The sequence below is a fragment of the Marmota monax genome, unplaced genomic scaffold (genome assembly GCF_021218885.2).
Source record: "Marmota monax isolate L192 unplaced genomic scaffold, Marmota_monax_Labrador192_F-V1.1 WCK01_AAM20220418_F8-fsc00153, whole genome shotgun sequence".
Lineage (NCBI taxonomy): Eukaryota > Metazoa > Chordata > Mammalia > Rodentia > Sciuridae > Marmota > Marmota monax.
The window spans coordinates 4,069,573-4,088,111 of NW_026692146.1; the positions used below are offsets into that span (position 1 = coordinate 4,069,573).

An 18,539-nucleotide genomic window follows, 5' to 3' on the forward strand; every position below is an offset into this window, starting at 1 on the left:
AATTCTCAGAAAATAATAATTGTCCCTTGTGAGTATTTGTAATACCATAACATCTTTGGGTTTCTCCAAAAAATAATGAGGAAATAAGTTTGTAATTCAGCAGCTAGTCAATTAACACTTTAAAAAATACCTTTGGGAATCTTTTCATCTTTACAGGAAAACTATATTTTTACAAAGTTCCAAGTTACTGTAATCTCAATGATAAAACATGTTACTTTGAAATCTAAAATTTAATAAAATATATGGCGGGGGGAACTTCTAGTTTCCAGTCTAGCAAATAAGGAGCTCAGAAGTCACCACTATGCCCTAATAATAACAATAACAAACTAGAAAAATCAATAATTCTTAGACACATAATACAAGAAAGTCACAAATTTTTGCTCCCAATATTGGAGTGAGAGGGACAGGCAGAACAGAGAATCACAATTGAGCAGAGCCAAAATTCACAAGCAAAAACCTTGCCTGAAACCAGTGCTTGGTTAGGAAAACTTAAAAACTGCAACTGACATTGCTGGAGGTTTGTAGATAGCCTGAGAGATTAAAAATTCAGAAAAGCCCAGTCATATGGAGATCTCACACTTTAGTGAGTCTCACCACTAGGAGTTCAACCAGGTCCTCACAGATAGTTATTACAGAAAAATACTCATCCTTCCAGCAGAGGGAGTGGTAAAGGTACTGTTTAGAAATAGAGAGAGAGAGAGAGAGAGAGAGAGAGAGAGAGAGAGAGAGAGAGAGAGAGAAACGCCAGAACATTTTCTTTGTAAGAACAGCTGCCCCAAGAGAACTATTTCACCAAAGTCTAACCTGCAAGGGTTTTATGAAAGCACAACCTACATGGGAGAAGAGAAATACCCACTACAGTCCCCTCAAGCCACTCTGTCTCAAATAAGCAGTTCAGTAGCATAGCCTCATGAAAAGATGGAGACTTAATCAGGACTATAGAATATTCTTCTCCTACTCACAACACATCACATACACCTTACCATCGCATCTCAAGAAGACAGTATTCTGCCATTCTTTTACCCAGTATAGCATATCTACTTTTCAACAAATAATTACAAGGCATACTAAAAGACAAAGAGACCAAAAGACTGAACAAGCATCAGAACCAAAGTTAGATATAGCAGAAATGTTGGAAGTATGAGATGAGTAATTTGAAAAACTATTATTAATATGTTAAGAACTTTAATGGAAAAAGGAGATACAATGTAAGAGCAGATGTAAGCACATAGATGGAAATTCTAAGAGTCAGAAATGTGAGAGATTAAAAAGAAAACTGTAATAGAAACGAAGAATGCTTTCGATAGGCTCATTAGAAAACTAGAAAGTACTGAGGAAAGAACCTCTGAGCTTATCACAACAGAAACTTTTAAAATAGAAAACCAAGAGAAGCCAGGCACAGTGGCACATGCCTATAAGCCCAGCAGCTTGGGAAGGTGAGACAGGAGGATCACAAGTTCAAAGCTAGCCTCAGCAAAAGCAAGGTGCTGGGCAAATCAGTGGGACCCTGTCTCTAAATAAAATACAAAATAAGTCTGGAGGATATGGCTCAGTGGTTCAGTGCCCCCAAGTTCAACTTAGAAGGTACCAAAAAAGAAATAAAGAAAGAAATAGAAAACTAAAGAGAAGGCTGAAAAAAATGATAGTCAAGAATTGTGAGATGACAAAAGGTGTAGCATGTATAATGAGAACATCAGAAGGAAAAGAACAAAAGAAAAGCAACACTTAAAGCTATGACTGAGAATTTCCCAAAATTAATAGTAGACACCAAATCATAGATCCAAGAAGCATAAAGAATATCAAGTAGGATAAATGCAAAAACACAAGAACAAAAATAACCTACATGTACATATATCATTTTCCAACTATAGAACATCAAAAATAAGGAAAACACCTGAAAGAAACCTGAGAGGTTGGGGAGGTTCTTACCAACAGAGGGACAAAAAATAAGTCATGACTTCTCCTAGAAACAATGTAAGTAACAAAGCAGAGGGAAATATTGAAGGTTGAGAGAAAAAATAGGTCAACCTAGAGTTTTGCACCTTGAAAATTTATTTTTCAAAGTGAAAGAGAAAGACTTACTCAGACAAACAAAAGTTGAGGAAATCTATTACCAGTAGAAATGTGTTGTCTAACAAGAAATGTTTAAAAAGGAAAAAAGTTCTTCAAAGAAAGGAAAATGTTATCGGTCAGAAACTTGGGTACATAAAGAAAGTAAAAGCATGGAACAATGAATAAGTGAAGGTAAAATAAAAAATTTATTTTTCTTATTCTTCAGATGATCTAACATAAGCTAGTTCAAAATAACAGCATGAATGTATGTGAATATGAATTTTTACATATACATGAAATTAATGATATAAGGGATAGGAAGAAGGAATTAGGATTATTTTTGCTATTATAAATAACAAACAACATGTGTTATTTAAAAATGAAACTGGATTAGTTCCACATAGAAATTTCAAGCTCAAAGACAATCACTAAAAAGTTTTAAAGGTAGATAATATGGATAACAAGAGAGAAAACAGAATCTCATAAAATCAGTTTTATTCATAACTGTCAAAACTTGGAAGATTATAACACAATAATGATAACATTTTTAAAACCCTGAAGGCAATCACCATGTCTCTTGGTAGGTGTTATGGTTTGGATATGAGGTATGATTGAGTTGTAGCCTTAGTCTAATAAGTGAATTAATCCCTCATGGAATTAACTGAGTAATAACAGGATGCAGGTGGGGTGTGGATGGAGGAAATGGTTCATTGGGGGTGTGGCTACTGGGATGTGGAGAGTGGAATCTCTTTGCTTCCCAATCACCATATGAGCTGTTTCCCTCTGCCACACTCTTCCTCCATGATATTGGGCCTCACTTCAAACCCTGGGGACTGGAGCCAGCTATCTATGGACTAAGATTTTTAAAACTGTGAGCCCTTAAATAAACCTTTCCACCTCTACAATTGTTCTGGTTGGGTCCTTTAGTCTCAGTGGTGAAAAAGCTGACTAAACAGTAGGTAAATGAACTAGTATATATATCTAGACAATGGGATATTATTAACTAAAACAATATGAGCTCTAAAGTCACAACAAGATAAAGACGATGCTTAAATGCATATTAGTAAGTGAAAGAAGCTAACTAAAGAGGTTACATACTGTATGATTTCAACTATATGACATTTTAGAATAGGCAAAATTATGTGTAAGGAATAATAATAAAGAGTAGACAGAGACAAGGTACAGAGGCAGGAAAGTGGCAGAGTGGCTCCTTGTCCAAGCAGCCACATTTATTTATACCAATAGGTTATATTAGGTCATTAGTACCATAACTACAATATTGTTTAGAGTATCAGTAAGGTTGCTTATTTTGCAGTAATATTTCACAATTACAATAAGCAATGTTAGGATCTTTGGGTAGTTCTCAAGAAAGTCCATTGTATGAAGTTACTGTTAGGTGGCCAGATCCAGGAGCACCAGAGCTTGGTCAAACATTGTAGTTATCAAGCAAGTTCCTTTATTCCCAGGAGCTACGTGCCTGCAATCAAGATTGAGGCTTGATGAGGCAATAACACAGAGGCTTCTCAGGGCATTGCCATACCAGCTAGACACTGCACATATATTAGCTATATAATTAGATCCTAAGAAAGATTTCAGGGCATTCTAAGGGTGGGAAACAGCATGTCTGTTACCCAGCCCCCTCCCCAGGAGTTTTCTCGCCAGGGGAATGCTTCCAGGTACATTTCCACATAGTTGTAGAATCCCTACAATTATGAGCTAGTATTAAAAAAAAAAGTGATGTTCAAGGATTAGAGGGGATGAAGAAATGAACAGAAGGAGCACAGAAGACTTTTAGGATAGTGAAACTACCATCTATAATAATATAGAAGTACACATATGTCATTCTGCATTTGCCAAAAACCACAGAATGTACATGAAGAATGAATCCTAGTATGAACTATAAACTTACAGTGATTATGATTTATCTATGTAGTCTCATCAACTATAATAACTCTGGTGAGGGATATTGAAAATGGACATGTGTGGGAGTGGGGAAAGGAGGATTTTTTAAGAACTTTATACTTCTCAGTTTTGCTACTTTCTATTGCTCATTTATCTCTTGATAAGTCTTTTAGCAAATTTCTTATCGAAGTTTTTGTGCTATTAGAATATCTATATGTAGTTTTATAAATAAGTATGTAAATAAATTTATCTTTAAAGAACACATGAAAAACAAAAGTATTTCCTTCCTTAAATATATCCTGTCCCTACTATTCCTTTCTTATATTCTCTAACTCCCACGTGAAGTTCTTAAATTATAAAATATTTAGAAAACTTCATAAAACTTTATGACAGGAGCTTGCCAAAAACAAACTAAACTAAAACCACCAAACACTCCATTGCCTGAAATCAATGGTAGCTTATAAGCTCCTGAAAGATCAATAACATGATACATGTTCTATGATAAGGGCCAAATCTGAATTACAAATAAATATCCTATCAAATTCAACACGAACTCTCTTTTTAGCCAAACTGGTTTTCTTCAAAACTGCCTTTTCTTGCCTATGTGCTCCTACTTTTCTCTTATATATATTGAGAATGCCTTCCTCTCTGCCAACACATAGTCTTCTCATCCATCAAAGTTTAGGAAAACATGTTATGCAAAGAGCATGAATCCTGGAGTTAGGCTGACTTAGATTTTCATCTAGGCCATGCTATTTACTGACTCATGTCTCTGAGTCTGGTTTTCTCATTTATAAAATAGAACAACAGCCATTTTTAGATGATATCTAAATAACAGAATTATTGTTAGAATATAGGTAAAGTCCATGGGACAAAGTAGAATTAATTAACCATCAGAACTAAATTTGTTATCCCAATTTGGCTGACTGTAATTTGTTCATATAATTCATTTAGCAATTCAAGCCTGAATTCACTACATCTCTTACACTTTTGTCTTAAGTGATTATTTATTTTAATTCTTATTTCTGTCTTACATTTTATGTCTCTAAACAGACTGGTAGCTTCTTAAAAGTCAGGACTATACCATACCTATTTACTATTCCACATGGTTTAACACTATGCTCTTTACAAAAGAAGAGTCAATAAATATTTCCTCAATGGAGTCTTAGTTGGAAGTAGTCTATTCAGAAAACTGGAAACACATTTTGAAAACATTAAAAGTGTATTAACACACTGGAACATCCACTGAAGGGTAAAGAAAGAGGTAAAGACAGAGGACAAAACAACTTGGGAGTGGGCATGGAATATGTGAGGGATAAGAAAGAAAGAATGTGTATACTAATTCTGATAACAGGAAAACCATAGATATTTAGAAATTTAGCCTAAAGAAAGGCTTTGGAGAGTGTGAGAACTTTCTAAGTGACGATAACATAGAATTCTATAATATCGGAAACACTCAACAATGGAATAAAGAGGATTCATTTTAACAGTAGGTACCTTTTAAAATTAAAGGCACCTAAGCAGAACTCAGTGTTGATACAGTTTTTAATCCACATGACAATATCAGAAAGATGTTGAGAAGAATTATAACACTACGAATACCGTCAGTAAAAAAGGGTGCTATGATCACTTAAGAATCTGTCACAAGCCTGGAAGAATACAGAGTATCACAAATACCTCATAACTAGTATCCTCAAACTAGAGGAATAATTTTCTGAAACAATCATTCCTCATCAAGAATGTAGACATGAACTGGGTCAAGTCTTTCTAAACTCCTCAAGTCTACGACTCCATGTTTACTTAGTAACCAATATTCTGTAAGGATTCAATAAAATGATATTTTCATATATTTAAATAATAGTCCTCAGCTAGGAAACTGAATTATTGTTTAAGCAACAAAAAAAGCATTATAATTTCTCATCCTGTAATTCACTCTTTGAGACCATAATACCAGTTTTTAAGCATCTTCCTGTCTTTATTTTTGGTAAAAATTTGTGACTACCAGATATCAACAGAAAAAAACATACAAATAGGCAAAAGCTATATTGATATCAGTTAACTGTGTGTGGGCGGTGGGCAGGTGTTGGGAACAGAACCCATGGTTCATGCATGCTAGGCAACTGCTTTAACACTGAGCAACACCTCCAGCCCAAATAGAACTTTTTTAAATAAAAATAGTCTTCCTTTATTAATGTCCCCAGAAGTTCATTACTAATTAAACCAATCAACATTTTTTAAAAATCATATCTTAAAAAACACTGAAACAGAAACTTCATCTTGCTTCCACATACATGTTCTTCTCAAAGAACATAAAAGAAATATTCCCTGCTACCCTAGAAGTGTTCTCAAAGTGAGGTTACTCAATCAGCAGCAGCAGCACCACCAGCACCAGAACCACTAGCACCAGCACCACTCCCATCAGCAGCTGTGCCAGAGATGCTAATTCCCATCCCATGCAACCTATCAAGTTAAAAATTCAAGAGTTCACCCAACAATCTGGATTTTAACAAGCCCTCCAGGACTCCTGCTGCAAGCTGAAGTTTGAAAATCAGTGACTTATAAATTGTCTGTTTCCTAACACAGCAATAACCCTTTACCTACTTCCTAATCCTTCTCTTTTTCACATTTAGCATAACCCAATGATTTATCTCATTTGAATGATTAATTCACCAATAACTCTGTGATGATTTCCTACTTTCCTTTAAACCATCAAATGTTTCTAATTATTTATTATCCATAAATCATTATAAGCTATTTAGGGAGAAAGGGATTTTTAACTTATGTCAACAAGCATGAGAACAATTCTGTGTAAAAACCATTCTGTAAACAGGCCTACATTTTTCTTTTCATTCTATCCTGTACAATATAACACACAATAGTAGAGAATTTTTTTAATAAATTGTTATCTATCAAACAGCTTATAATGAAATCATTCCATGAACATAAAAACTGCCATTTTCTACGAAAAGAAATGTTTATCTCTTTTGATGGTTATATGAGTCTTGAAAGTATTTTCTTGAGAAACACACTATATAACATGAGTCTTGCTTAGCAAATTGAACTATTATTTATGGCCTAGAATTTCAGCTATGATTAATACGTAAGAATGAATGCAAGGAAACTGGCCAATGCATACTCCTTTAGAAAGGAAATCGTAAGTAAATTTAATGTAAGTGTTTTTAGAAGTGTTCTCTCAAAAATGCTGACTCTAAGTAGGTACTTTTAGACATTATACAGATACATTTATGTATAAGCAGGAACATCTATTCAGTAATGCTGATTAAATAATGACAACAACAAAATAAAATATGCAAAATCAACTATTTTGGTTGATGAGCAATGCATCTAAGACCATAATTAATAAATTTGGTAGAAAAATACTTCAGTTTATAGATATTACATGGTAACTCATAGCCAGATGCAACAAAGGACTGACTTACCTGTGCACATAATGTAGTTGATGAACTGAGTCAATTGCTATCACCATCTCAGCCAAGTAAAATCGAGCCATATCTTCAGGCAATCTATCTTCAAATTTGCTGAGCAGAGTAAGCAAATCCCCACCAACATAATAATCCATAACCAGGTACTATGAATAAAAAACATAAAATGTCCTCAATAATTAGTAAGCATGAGAAATTAATATACAATGTTAATTACTTATATGGTTAATTAAAAAGAAGTATATAAGATGATCACCAGTAGTCATTATAAATGTTTCTAAATTTCATACAGCACTGAAATAACATTCTTAAAATCTGGAGCAGAGGGTCAAGGTTGTGGCTCAGTGGTAGAGCACTTGCCTAGCATGCATGAGGCACTTGGTTCGATCCCTGGCACCATATAAAGATAAAAACAAATAAAATAAAGGCATTGTGTCCATCTAAAACTAAAATATATACATATATAATGAAGCAGAGAACAACACAGGATTACTATTTGTTGTTGTTGTACTTTACAAAGTAATATGTTCATCATCTTTACCTACAACGGACCAACCTTTGCCAACATTTCACACAAGACTGAACATTTTAACTCTCCAAAAACACACTCAGAATATAGGACACTATATGTGTTGAAAAAAAATCTAATTACTATTCATCATCACTACAATTTCCTAACTTGACCTTGGATCAGTAAGAACTTTACTATATAACCAGTACCAGTCTATGGATTGAAAACCACTATGATATGGAATACAATTTCCATCATGTGTTTCACTTCCCATTTCTGATGGAGTACAAATATCAGAATGCACTTTTCTCAGGTGTATGTAAATGGCAGCCAATTAATTTTGGATATGAACCTTAATTGGGGGCAAGAGGGGAGAAGTATCCACGCCAAAAAACAAACAATAAAGAATATACACCAACATGTTTACTGGTTTCGCTAGGTTGTTAGACTTCAGATGATGTCATAGCTTTATGCTATCTTCTAGACTCCCTTTTAAATATGTAGCACATATACATGTGTATATGGATATATCACTTAGCATGAAGGCTAGTAAACAGAAGTTATTTAAGCAATTATAATGACTTGATGAAAAACTAATTTTATTACATGGTTATCACTGAATTGACAATTCAATTTAAAGAAACTTGAGAAAATTAAATCCTTTTTACTACTATACACAAAAATTATAAGCATAAAAAAAGATACGTTAGGGCTGGGGATATAGCTCAGTTGGTAGAGTGCCTGCCTCTCATGCACAAGGCCCTGGGTTCAATCCCCAGCACCCTCCCCAAAAAAATGTATGTTAAACCAAAGAAGCAAATTTCCTATATTTAAAGTCTTGAAAATTAAAAAAACTCTATTTTAAATCCTATCTTATGGCTTACTTATTTACTAGGTCTAGTGTTTAAAAAACTCCACCCTTACCTTTAGAACAAGCTAACAAATTTTTATTAACATAAAAACAATTTATCATATAAACAATTTTTCTTGACAATAGAAATTAGACTATAGAAAAATGGAGAAATAAATAACTAAGCACATCTACTAATTCCACAGATATTTATAAAAGTACCTACATCTCATTTATTCAATGGGTGTACAACAAAATTTCCTGCCTTCCAGGAATTTACAGTGTTATAGAAAAGAAAACACAAATAATGGGCAATTTCAGTGTACTATAAATATTTCAACAAGAATAAGCAGAGAGGCTGCTATTGGCTCTTGAAAGAAAGAGCCTCATCTGTCAACCAGGATCATTTATTTGACTGACTTAATGTTTTGGTAAAACTGTAAAGACTATTTTCTTATAAATAAAGAGTGTATTATCTAAAATAATTAGTTCATTCTTCCCCCAATTCAATTAAGATGTCCTCTCCTCATACTTCAAGATTCCAAACACACTCATTTGTTCCTGAGCACTCTATTTTGCTGTGGTTGCCTATATCAATATCATATTGTCCTGATTAATTTCAGAGTAAAACTGAGTGTCTGACAATAAGACTGAGCAGGACTAAGCAGGTCCCTAATTGCCCCTTCATGGTTTCCAACTGAAAGCGAGTTGCTTTTAAAATATTGTTTCCATTAATCATTAGGTTCCAGGTTCTGGAGCTGCTGACTCCTCCCTTAAGCTTTTCAACAACCCTATACATGTTTAATAGGCCTGAACTTGACCTATACATGATTTTCCTGGGATGGTGGAAGTAAGTAAGGCTATCTTTTATGAGCTGAGCACAGAGGAACTCAATGCACATATGCAAATCACCATGTCAAATGCAAACCCTGGTGCTGATGGCAAGGAACTGACCAAAAATGTACAGAACTTCTGAGATTGTGTGCAAGGGCAGATTGTGTCTGTGCCAGCCCACAATCTTTGTCTATATAAGCTTTGCTTCTTACCTCCTCAAATAGCAGTTCAGGGTCCTATCTTGTGCACTGTCTTCCTTTTGCACAGGAAAAAAGCTTTGTTTGGGTGTTACTGCTTACCTTTATCATTTATTTTTTTAATATTTATTTTTTAGTTGTAGTTGGACACAATATCTTTATTTTATTTTATTTTTATGTGGTGTTGAAGATTGAACCCAGGGCCTTGCATGTGCTAGGTGAGCACTCTACCACTGAGCCACAATCCCAGCCCCACCTTTATGATTTCTTTCTCGAATTGAGCAAAAGAAGTCTGTTAACACCAACAACCAATAAGCCCAAAATTAGCTGTACTTTGTCATTTCCTGATTCCTGTCCCAAGTTAAGCAAAAGAACTCCATGATGACTGGTAACAGTAGGAAAGGTTCCTATTCAAAAAGTTGCTTCAAAATAACCCAATATGGCCAAGCACAATGGCAAATGCCTATGATCCCAGATACTCGAAGGCTAAGGCAGAAGGATCTCAAGTTGGAGACCTGCCTCCCCTACTTGGTGTGACCGGTCTCAAAATAAAATTTAAAACAAGAGCTGGGAATGTAGTTCAATGATAAAGTGTCCCTGGGTTCAATCCCCTACCCAAAACATAATTAACTCAATATGGCTAAGGTGTGTTTTAAAATTTTTTTAAATGTATGTATACTAATGATATTCCTAACATGGGTCAAGGAGATAATGATCCTACAATAAAGAGTTCCTACCATTTAAGAAAAGAACAAGCCAACAAAACTAGGCTTAGGGATATTAACAGATAATTTATATAACAGGAAACAATTAGCAATACATATTTAACTTCGATAATACTGAGGGAAATGAAAATTAATGCAGCAAAGAGACCATCAGAACTTTGGGGAGAATGGTAAGACAAAACACTGCTTTTGCAGGATAATATACTACATCTTTTTGAAAAGTAATTTCACAGTATCAAAATTTTAAATATGAATGCCCCTTGATCTAGCACTATCACTCTTAGAAATCTATCAATTAAAACAAAAGCTCAAATACATCAGAAATATGAGCAAGCACAAAACTTTATTAACTTCAGCAAATCAGAAAGAATGTGAATAGCAATCAAAAAGTAAAAAGTTAAATATTTACATATACATTCTATGAAATATCATACAGTTGCCAAAAATAATAATGAAATATATGCCCGTGAGATATTTAGGGAACAAAAGCAAGCTGCAGAAAGTAAATTGTACAGTAATACATATTTTATAATTCAATTTTTTTATTAAAAAAGGGGAAAAATACATTTATAGACAGAAAATGTATACAGTGTTTAAAAATGAACAGACACAACCAACATTAGTTACTTCAGAAGGATAATATGGAAAGATGAAGTTAAGAATTATTGATGTTTTATGTATAAGCCTACATTGTAAAGAGGGGAAAATCTAACCAAATCAAAAGTGACAAATGCAGTAATGTTCTGCAAAAGGGTAGAGCTACTGTGATAAAGTCAAAGGAAAGTGTTGAAAGGAATAACCTTAAGGGCTGGGGATGTGGCTCAAGCGGTAGCACGCTTGCCTGGCATGTGTGTGGCCCAGGTTGGATCCTCAGCACCACATACAAACAAAGATGTGTCCGCCAAAAATTAAAAAAAAATAAATATTAAAATTCTCTTTCTCTCTCTCTCTCTAAAAAAAAAAGAAAGAAAGGAATAACCTTAAATAGATACATCTCATCCACATGGGATAAGAACAGGTACAAATATGGATGAACTTGCATCCAGGAGAGAAAAGAGTTGAACTCTGAAGAAAGTTCACCCTTGATTAAATAACAGTTTTCATTTTTTCCATGAAGTAGGAACCATGGAATGCAGGTATAGGGATGCTTATTTAATGTCCCTCCATAGGTTGAAGGTAGGGAACATAACTTTTATTCCTACTTTGTGGCTACAAAACCAGGGGCAAAGAAACCAAATGATTTGCCAAACATAAATTAGATAGTTGAGCCAAGACTGAGGGTTATTAATTTTTAAGACTAGTGCCTTTTATACTCAAGAGGGAATCAATAGTCAATGAATGAAACTAATCATGTCCACAAACTTAAAAAGAGGATGTACCAGGCAACAGAATAATAAAAAAGGAAAATGAGGATTTATACCGTATCTCTAGCAATCTTTTATTCATTAAAAATAAAGAAACAGATTTCTAGGTATAAATATATACACACCACAAGATTTTCAACTCTGAATTTCTAAAAAAAAAAAAATCTATTTTAAAGTTTATGCTTTTTAAAGAGCTACGTTCTAAGGAAACAATGCTAAAACATCTGAAAACACACAATAAATAAATTTTGTACAAGAAAAGAACATTTCATAGGACAGATATACTTTTAGAAGTCATCTTAGGGATAGTAAAAAAACCTCTTTTAGTCATCTTGCTGTCAAACAAGGAGATTAACAATCTTTACAGCCTCACCTTATATTTATTCCTCCTTGCTTTGTTTTACTATTATAAAATTGCTTTAATAATTTCTATCTTCACACATTGGATTCCTGTAAAGAACTTAGAATTCATGAGTTACTAAAATTTAATACTCAAATATTAATATTCGTCTTTTGAACAAATTTTAATTGCTAACTCAAAAAATAAAATGTTTACTTAAACTATTTTCCAATTTTTTTGTCCTCAAACATAAGATAACTAAATAAGATACTATAGATGAGAAAAAAGTACACTCATACATTGGTGGTGGGACTGCAAATTGGTGCAACCACTATGGAAAGCAATATGGAGATTTCTCAGAAAATTGGGAATGGAACCATCATTTGACCCAGCTATCCCATTCCTTGGTTTACACCCAAAGGACTTAAAATCAGCATACTATAGTGATGCAGACACATCAATGTTTTTAACAGCTCAATTCACAATAGCTAAACTATGGAATCAACCTACGTGTCCCTCAATAGATATGAATGGATAAAGAAAATGTGGTACGTATACTCAATGGAATATTACTAAGCTTTAAAGAAGAGTGAAATTATGGCATTTGCCAGTAAATGGTTGGAGTTGGAGAATATCATGCTAAGCAAAATAAGCCAATCTCACAAAACCAAAGGCTGAATGTTTTCTCTAATATGTGGATGCTAATCACAATAAGAGGGGGGGGCACTAGATTAGATAGAGGGAAGTGATGGGAGGGGAGGGAAGGGGATGTGGGGATAGGAAAGATAGTAGAATGAAACAGACATTATTACTGTATGTATGTATGTGACTACATGACCAATATGATTCTGTAACGTGTACATTAAGAAAAATGAGAAATTATATCCCCATCTATATATGATATATCAAAGTGTATAAACGCATTCTACTGTCATGTATAACTAATTTAAACAAAAGAAAATATGGGGAAGCCGGGCACGGTGGCACATGCCTGTAAACCCATTGGCTCAGGAGGCTGAGGCAGGAAGATCTCAAATTCAAAGCCAGCCTCAGTGATTAAGTACCCCTGGGTTCAATCCCCAGTACCACAAAAAAAAAAAAAGAAAGAAAGAAAAGAAAAAAATTTCATTGACTCATAATATTCTAAAGGTAAAATTTTTTATGTCAATGTTTATACAACTTAGCATTTTTACATAATGAGTTTTTCTTAAGGAAAAATGTTCTAATCATATCTAAAAATTATTCATTAACTAATGTATCTTTTTCTGAAGCACATAAAAGGCACATTTGATAGGTGTAAATATTTCTTCCTAAGCTGGTTACAGTGGTAACTAAGCAGGTAGAAAATGAAAGTCAAAAAAGTTATCTACCACAACAGCACTATAAATTATGTTATTTATTTGGCTACTTATCAGCTACGGGGATTAAAAGTTACTATGGAAAATAACTGTGTTTAATAAAATTTCCTTTTTGGTACCTGAAACTATACGTATGCATCTTTTTAATTGAGTTTTATCTTCTAATGTTTTATAAAATGTTCAGAATGTGATGACAAAGACTTCTGACTCTTAAGATTAATATAAGGCAAAGCTTCCCCAAAAGAAAAATGGACAAATTACACAAGATTTGATTATTAGTGTTTCAGTACTCTTCCAAATATTACATAACTTATTTTAATATAATTAATATTATTTTAATGTAACTAATGACATAATAAACTATTTCTCTTGGATAAATGTCTCTGAAAAAAAATGTTAATCCTAATGTCAAATGCAAAGAGTCTACAAATCCACTAACTCAGGATACAAAAAGATAAAAAGATAGTTTATGATTTTTTTCTCATCAATATTTTACAAATTTGGCTGTAAAAAAAAAAACTAGTACATGAGCACTTTATTTCTCCATAAACTTTTATATTTATTTCCATATTTATAACAAAGTGCAAATTTTTCAGCAATGCATAAGTCTATAGTATTACATCTGTCTACAACCTAAAAACAGTTACAGGAGATTTCAGTCTGCATTACCTGAAAATTTTTTAATATTCTCATACTAAACGTTATGATTTTGCAAAGAAAAATTATTGGAAGTGTTTAATTTACTCTTATGAATTCTGCTGACAAATCTATGTGACACATTCATCCCTGAAATTTTACATAATTATTTTAGTATAACTGGATTTAGTTCCAATTCAAACATCATTCAACAACTGAGCAACTGACACACTGTTAAGCTCTATCCTACCACTTTTAAACAATTTCAACTATAACCCACAATAATTTAGTTGGTTTATATGATGATTCAATACATTATAAAAGAAATATGTGTCACAAAACAATATTTATTCTTACTAATTGCCATGAACTCTGTCATTTTCTTTTTTATTTAATTTTTAAACACTGCTTATAACCCACTAAGTTGATTTTATGAGCCACTAATGGGTCACAACCTACTATTTCAAACACATAATTACACTCTATAAGCATGTAAGGATATAAAAAGGAAGGGTGGCAATAAAATTTGAACACCTGGATCTGGTCTGAAATCAGATAAACCCTATGATCATTACAGAGTTACATAAACCTTCAATTTTATTTTAGATAAAGATAGTAGAACTCATGCCACTTAATTTCTTCTAAAGTTCTACCAAAAAATCAGAGATACTATATTAGTCATGAAAGAGCAATACTTAAAATACAAAGCTAAAATAAGATAAAAAGGTGAATTCCCACTGAAAATTCTGGAATTGGCTATTTGAAGACATAGAATTTGAGCATAAATTTGAAGCATTAGATGGACTTCAACAGGAGCAGAGGAAGAGAAAAGGGACCAGTATTAAAGGCAAAATGTAGACAAGTATAGAGACTGCTCAAGAATAGAGGATATTCCATTGGGGCTGAAATTCAGTATCTGAGGAAGAGTACAATATTTCCAGCCCATTTATTTTGCCAAATGCTATATTTAAAACACTACTAACCATTTCCTCCACTTTTTTTTTTTTAACTTTGTGGTACTGGGGTTTGAACTCTATGCCTCACACATACTAGGTATGTGCTCTACCAAGGAATTACACCCCCAACCCTACTGTCCTGTCTTCAGTTTCCATGGCACAGATCTTGATCTTCTTTCTTACTCTGACCATTTCCATTAGTTTTCTTCTTGGATTCCCCATCTCTGTCTTGTAAGCACATTTGTTTTTATGTTTTAAGCAATACTCAGTTTGATCCTTGTATTTAATGTTATATACAACTAGAGTTAATACTCTTGTTTGATCCTTGTATTTAATATTATAAAAAACAAGAGTTGGCCAACATTTTCTATAAAAGGCCAGACAGTAAAATACTACTGGTTTGGCAGGCTAAGAGGCAAAAATCAAGTATATTATGTAGGCACTTTATACAATAAGGGAGAAAACAAAATTTCCCTTGTTTTAAATTCAACCACTGATTTGCTCACAATATGCTCAATTCTTCAAGCGATTATTCTCGACAAGTGGCTCAGGGTCTTGAGTTTATTTTCCCTGAACACATTTCTTTGGCTGTTGCAATCAAGCAGGAATTAGATAACTCAACACTGATAAAAATGGTTTTCTTTACTTGGCTAACAAAAGAACTACTAGAAACTTACTATGGTTATTTTTTATTTTTGTGAAGAAATTATGCTATGGTAGATATTCTGTCTTAAATTTTGTACATTTTCTGATGACGACTTTCCTATGAATTGGGAAGGTGGTGATGAGTGTTTACTCCAACAATGAAGATATTTATTGTATTCTATTAGTATAGCCATAGCATTGCATGGTTGCATAATGAATATAATGTTTTGCCATTTAATTCATTAAAATATTAATTCACGCTCCCTGTGCCTTATCTTGATGTGACAGGTATGCGCTATTAGTAAATAATAAAATATGATACAGCAATATGTATAGCACTCAAAATGTAATCAAATAAAATATTACTTTACCTATGTCACTGAAATCTGTAGACAATATATAGATCAATTATCACCTGTATTCAAGCTCTTATTATCTCTCATATGAATATTATAAAACTCTCCTAATCTCCTTGTCTCTAGTTTTGCCCCTGAAATTCATAAGTTGCCAGAATGTTCCATGTAAAATGTAAAACTGATTATCCTACTCTCCTTGAAATTAGAATAAAATCTAATCCTCAGGCATGACCTATACATTGGAAGCCTCTCCCCCCTAGCTGTACACCTTCTTTCCCCAGGAATATATTCCTCTCTCACCCCTAGCTACTCTATTCTAATCACACTAGCCTTCCCTCTCATGCCTCAGACAATCCTTGTCCTTTCCTGCCATAAACCGTTCTACAGTACTAAAACAGCAGTTTTCAAACTGTGCTATGAGTGTTCTCTAAATAACAATAAATGAAGGAGGAAGGCAGGAGATGAGTAAGGGCAGTTCCACTGCTATAGGCTTCACTGTCTTGGCTTTCAGGTATAATGTCATTTTTTTTTTTAAACCACACACACTAGAGTTCCATGACAAAATATAAGCATGTGTATGCACACACACATACTGAAAAACATGGTAGTAATAGTCTAATTTGGCTGAGTGCAGTGGCACATGCTTGCAATCCCAGCAGCTTGGGAGGCTGAGGTAGGAAGATCGTGAGTTCAAAGCCAGCCTCAGCAACAGTGAGGTGCTAATAAGCAACTCAGTGAGACTCTGTCTCTAAATAAAATAGGGTTGGGGATGTGGCTCAGTGGGTGAGTGCCCCCAAGTTCAATCCCCAGTATGCCCCATCCCAAAAAAAGTCTAATTTGCTTAGCAAAACATATCAGGTACCTACATGATGTAACTTCCTCATCCTCCCACCTCTAATTCCATCTTTCCATCAATTCAGATGTAATAAGCTACTTCCAATCTCAGAGAGGGCTTTTGTTCACCAAGCCCTCTCTACCTCTTTTACTTCTTCTTGGTTTAGCTAATTCGTATGTGTCTGAGAATAATCTTCAGACTCATCATACCTTTGAATAAATGCAATATTTTCATCAATTGAAGTAATCTGAAAATATTATTTACTTGATTTTAGATTTATCATGTGGTTCCCCTAATGTGAATATAAGAACAGTAAGAAAAAAGATCCTCTGTCTTACTACCACATCTCCAGAATCTAGGGAATAGTGCCCAATATATAGCATACATACATTAATATTCATCAAATGAGTGAAAAATATCCTTTTAATTTTTATATCCCAGTTTCACTGATTGGCACATAACAGGATCTCAACACATTCATGCTAAAAAATAAACCTGGAAATAAAAATTGAGGTCAGAAATGAAAAGCTCTGAATAGCAAGCCAAGGAGTTAAATACTTAATTGTAGTAGATTTAATCTTATTGTTTCTCTCTTCTTTTTATTTATTCTCAATTGTAAAGCCTCTAATAGTTTGACTGTCCTCCAAACTCCCAACTTTTGTGAAGCAGTTGAAGTCAATAAAAATGTAGCTCTACTTAGTGAAGCATATGGCCACTTGAAAAATATGTAAAATTTTAGGGACCGGGGTTGTGGCTCAGGGATAGAGCACTTGCCTAGCATGTATGAGGCCTGGGTTTGATCCTCAGCACCACATATCAATAAACAAATACAGTGAAAAATCCACTGGCAATTAAAAAAAATTTAAAAAAAAGAAATACGAAAAATATGTAGAATTTAAAAAGCAACAGAACACTATAAATAAAATAGTGGGACAATCATGAAAGAAAAAATCCTGAACCCTTTTATAGAATTTAACTGACAGAAATTTTAAAAATTTGTATAAAGTTTTGACTTCCTTACTTAAAAGTATAAATAATTTCAATGGACAGGTATCATATCACTGAGAGAAAAAAATTTCATACCAAGTGTTCAACTTATACCTGAAATGCAGTAATTTTTCTATTTAAAATCTACATTTAAATAATGCTCAACAGAAATTAATGCTAAATTCTGTCAACAAAAAATTAATAAGGATCAAAAACACATAAAAAAAAAATCTTACTAAGTTATTGTCATCCTGGAAAGCATAGTGCAAAGTTGTAATCCATTTATTGTCTCCATTCACTAACACATCCCGTTCTTCACGAAAACATGCTGTCTGGAAAGGAAAGAAAAAAATTTTAGACAACACTTTAGGTAAAACTAGGAAACAAATTATGCAAACAATGGCTTAATATGCTTATTATACTATTTCTATTCTGGAAAGGAATATTTTCAATATATGGCTTTCAACAAATAACTATTTCAAAACAGCAACTGAGCTACTAGAATACTATACTTAAGAAAATATTTTATATCAAAAATATTGTCATAG

General features: G+C 33.4%; 1 protein-coding gene across 14 annotated transcripts in view; it reads right to left on the reverse strand.

Moving 5' to 3' along the window:
- Cdc42bpa (CDC42 binding protein kinase alpha) overlaps window positions 1–18,539 on the reverse strand; it is a 297,181-nt gene that overhangs the window by 195,675 nt on the left and 82,967 nt on the right. For all 14 annotated transcript variants that reach the window (XM_046419709.2, XM_058571920.1, XM_058571914.1 and 11 more), the window contains 2 exons: window positions 18,228–18,323; window positions 7,395–7,543 (listed from right to left, as the gene is read on the reverse strand). In XM_046419709.2, coding sequence (XP_046275665.1) covers window positions 7,395–7,543; window positions 18,228–18,323 — 245 coding nt within the window. The remainder of the gene's footprint in view (window positions 1–7,394; window positions 7,544–18,227; window positions 18,324–18,539) is intronic.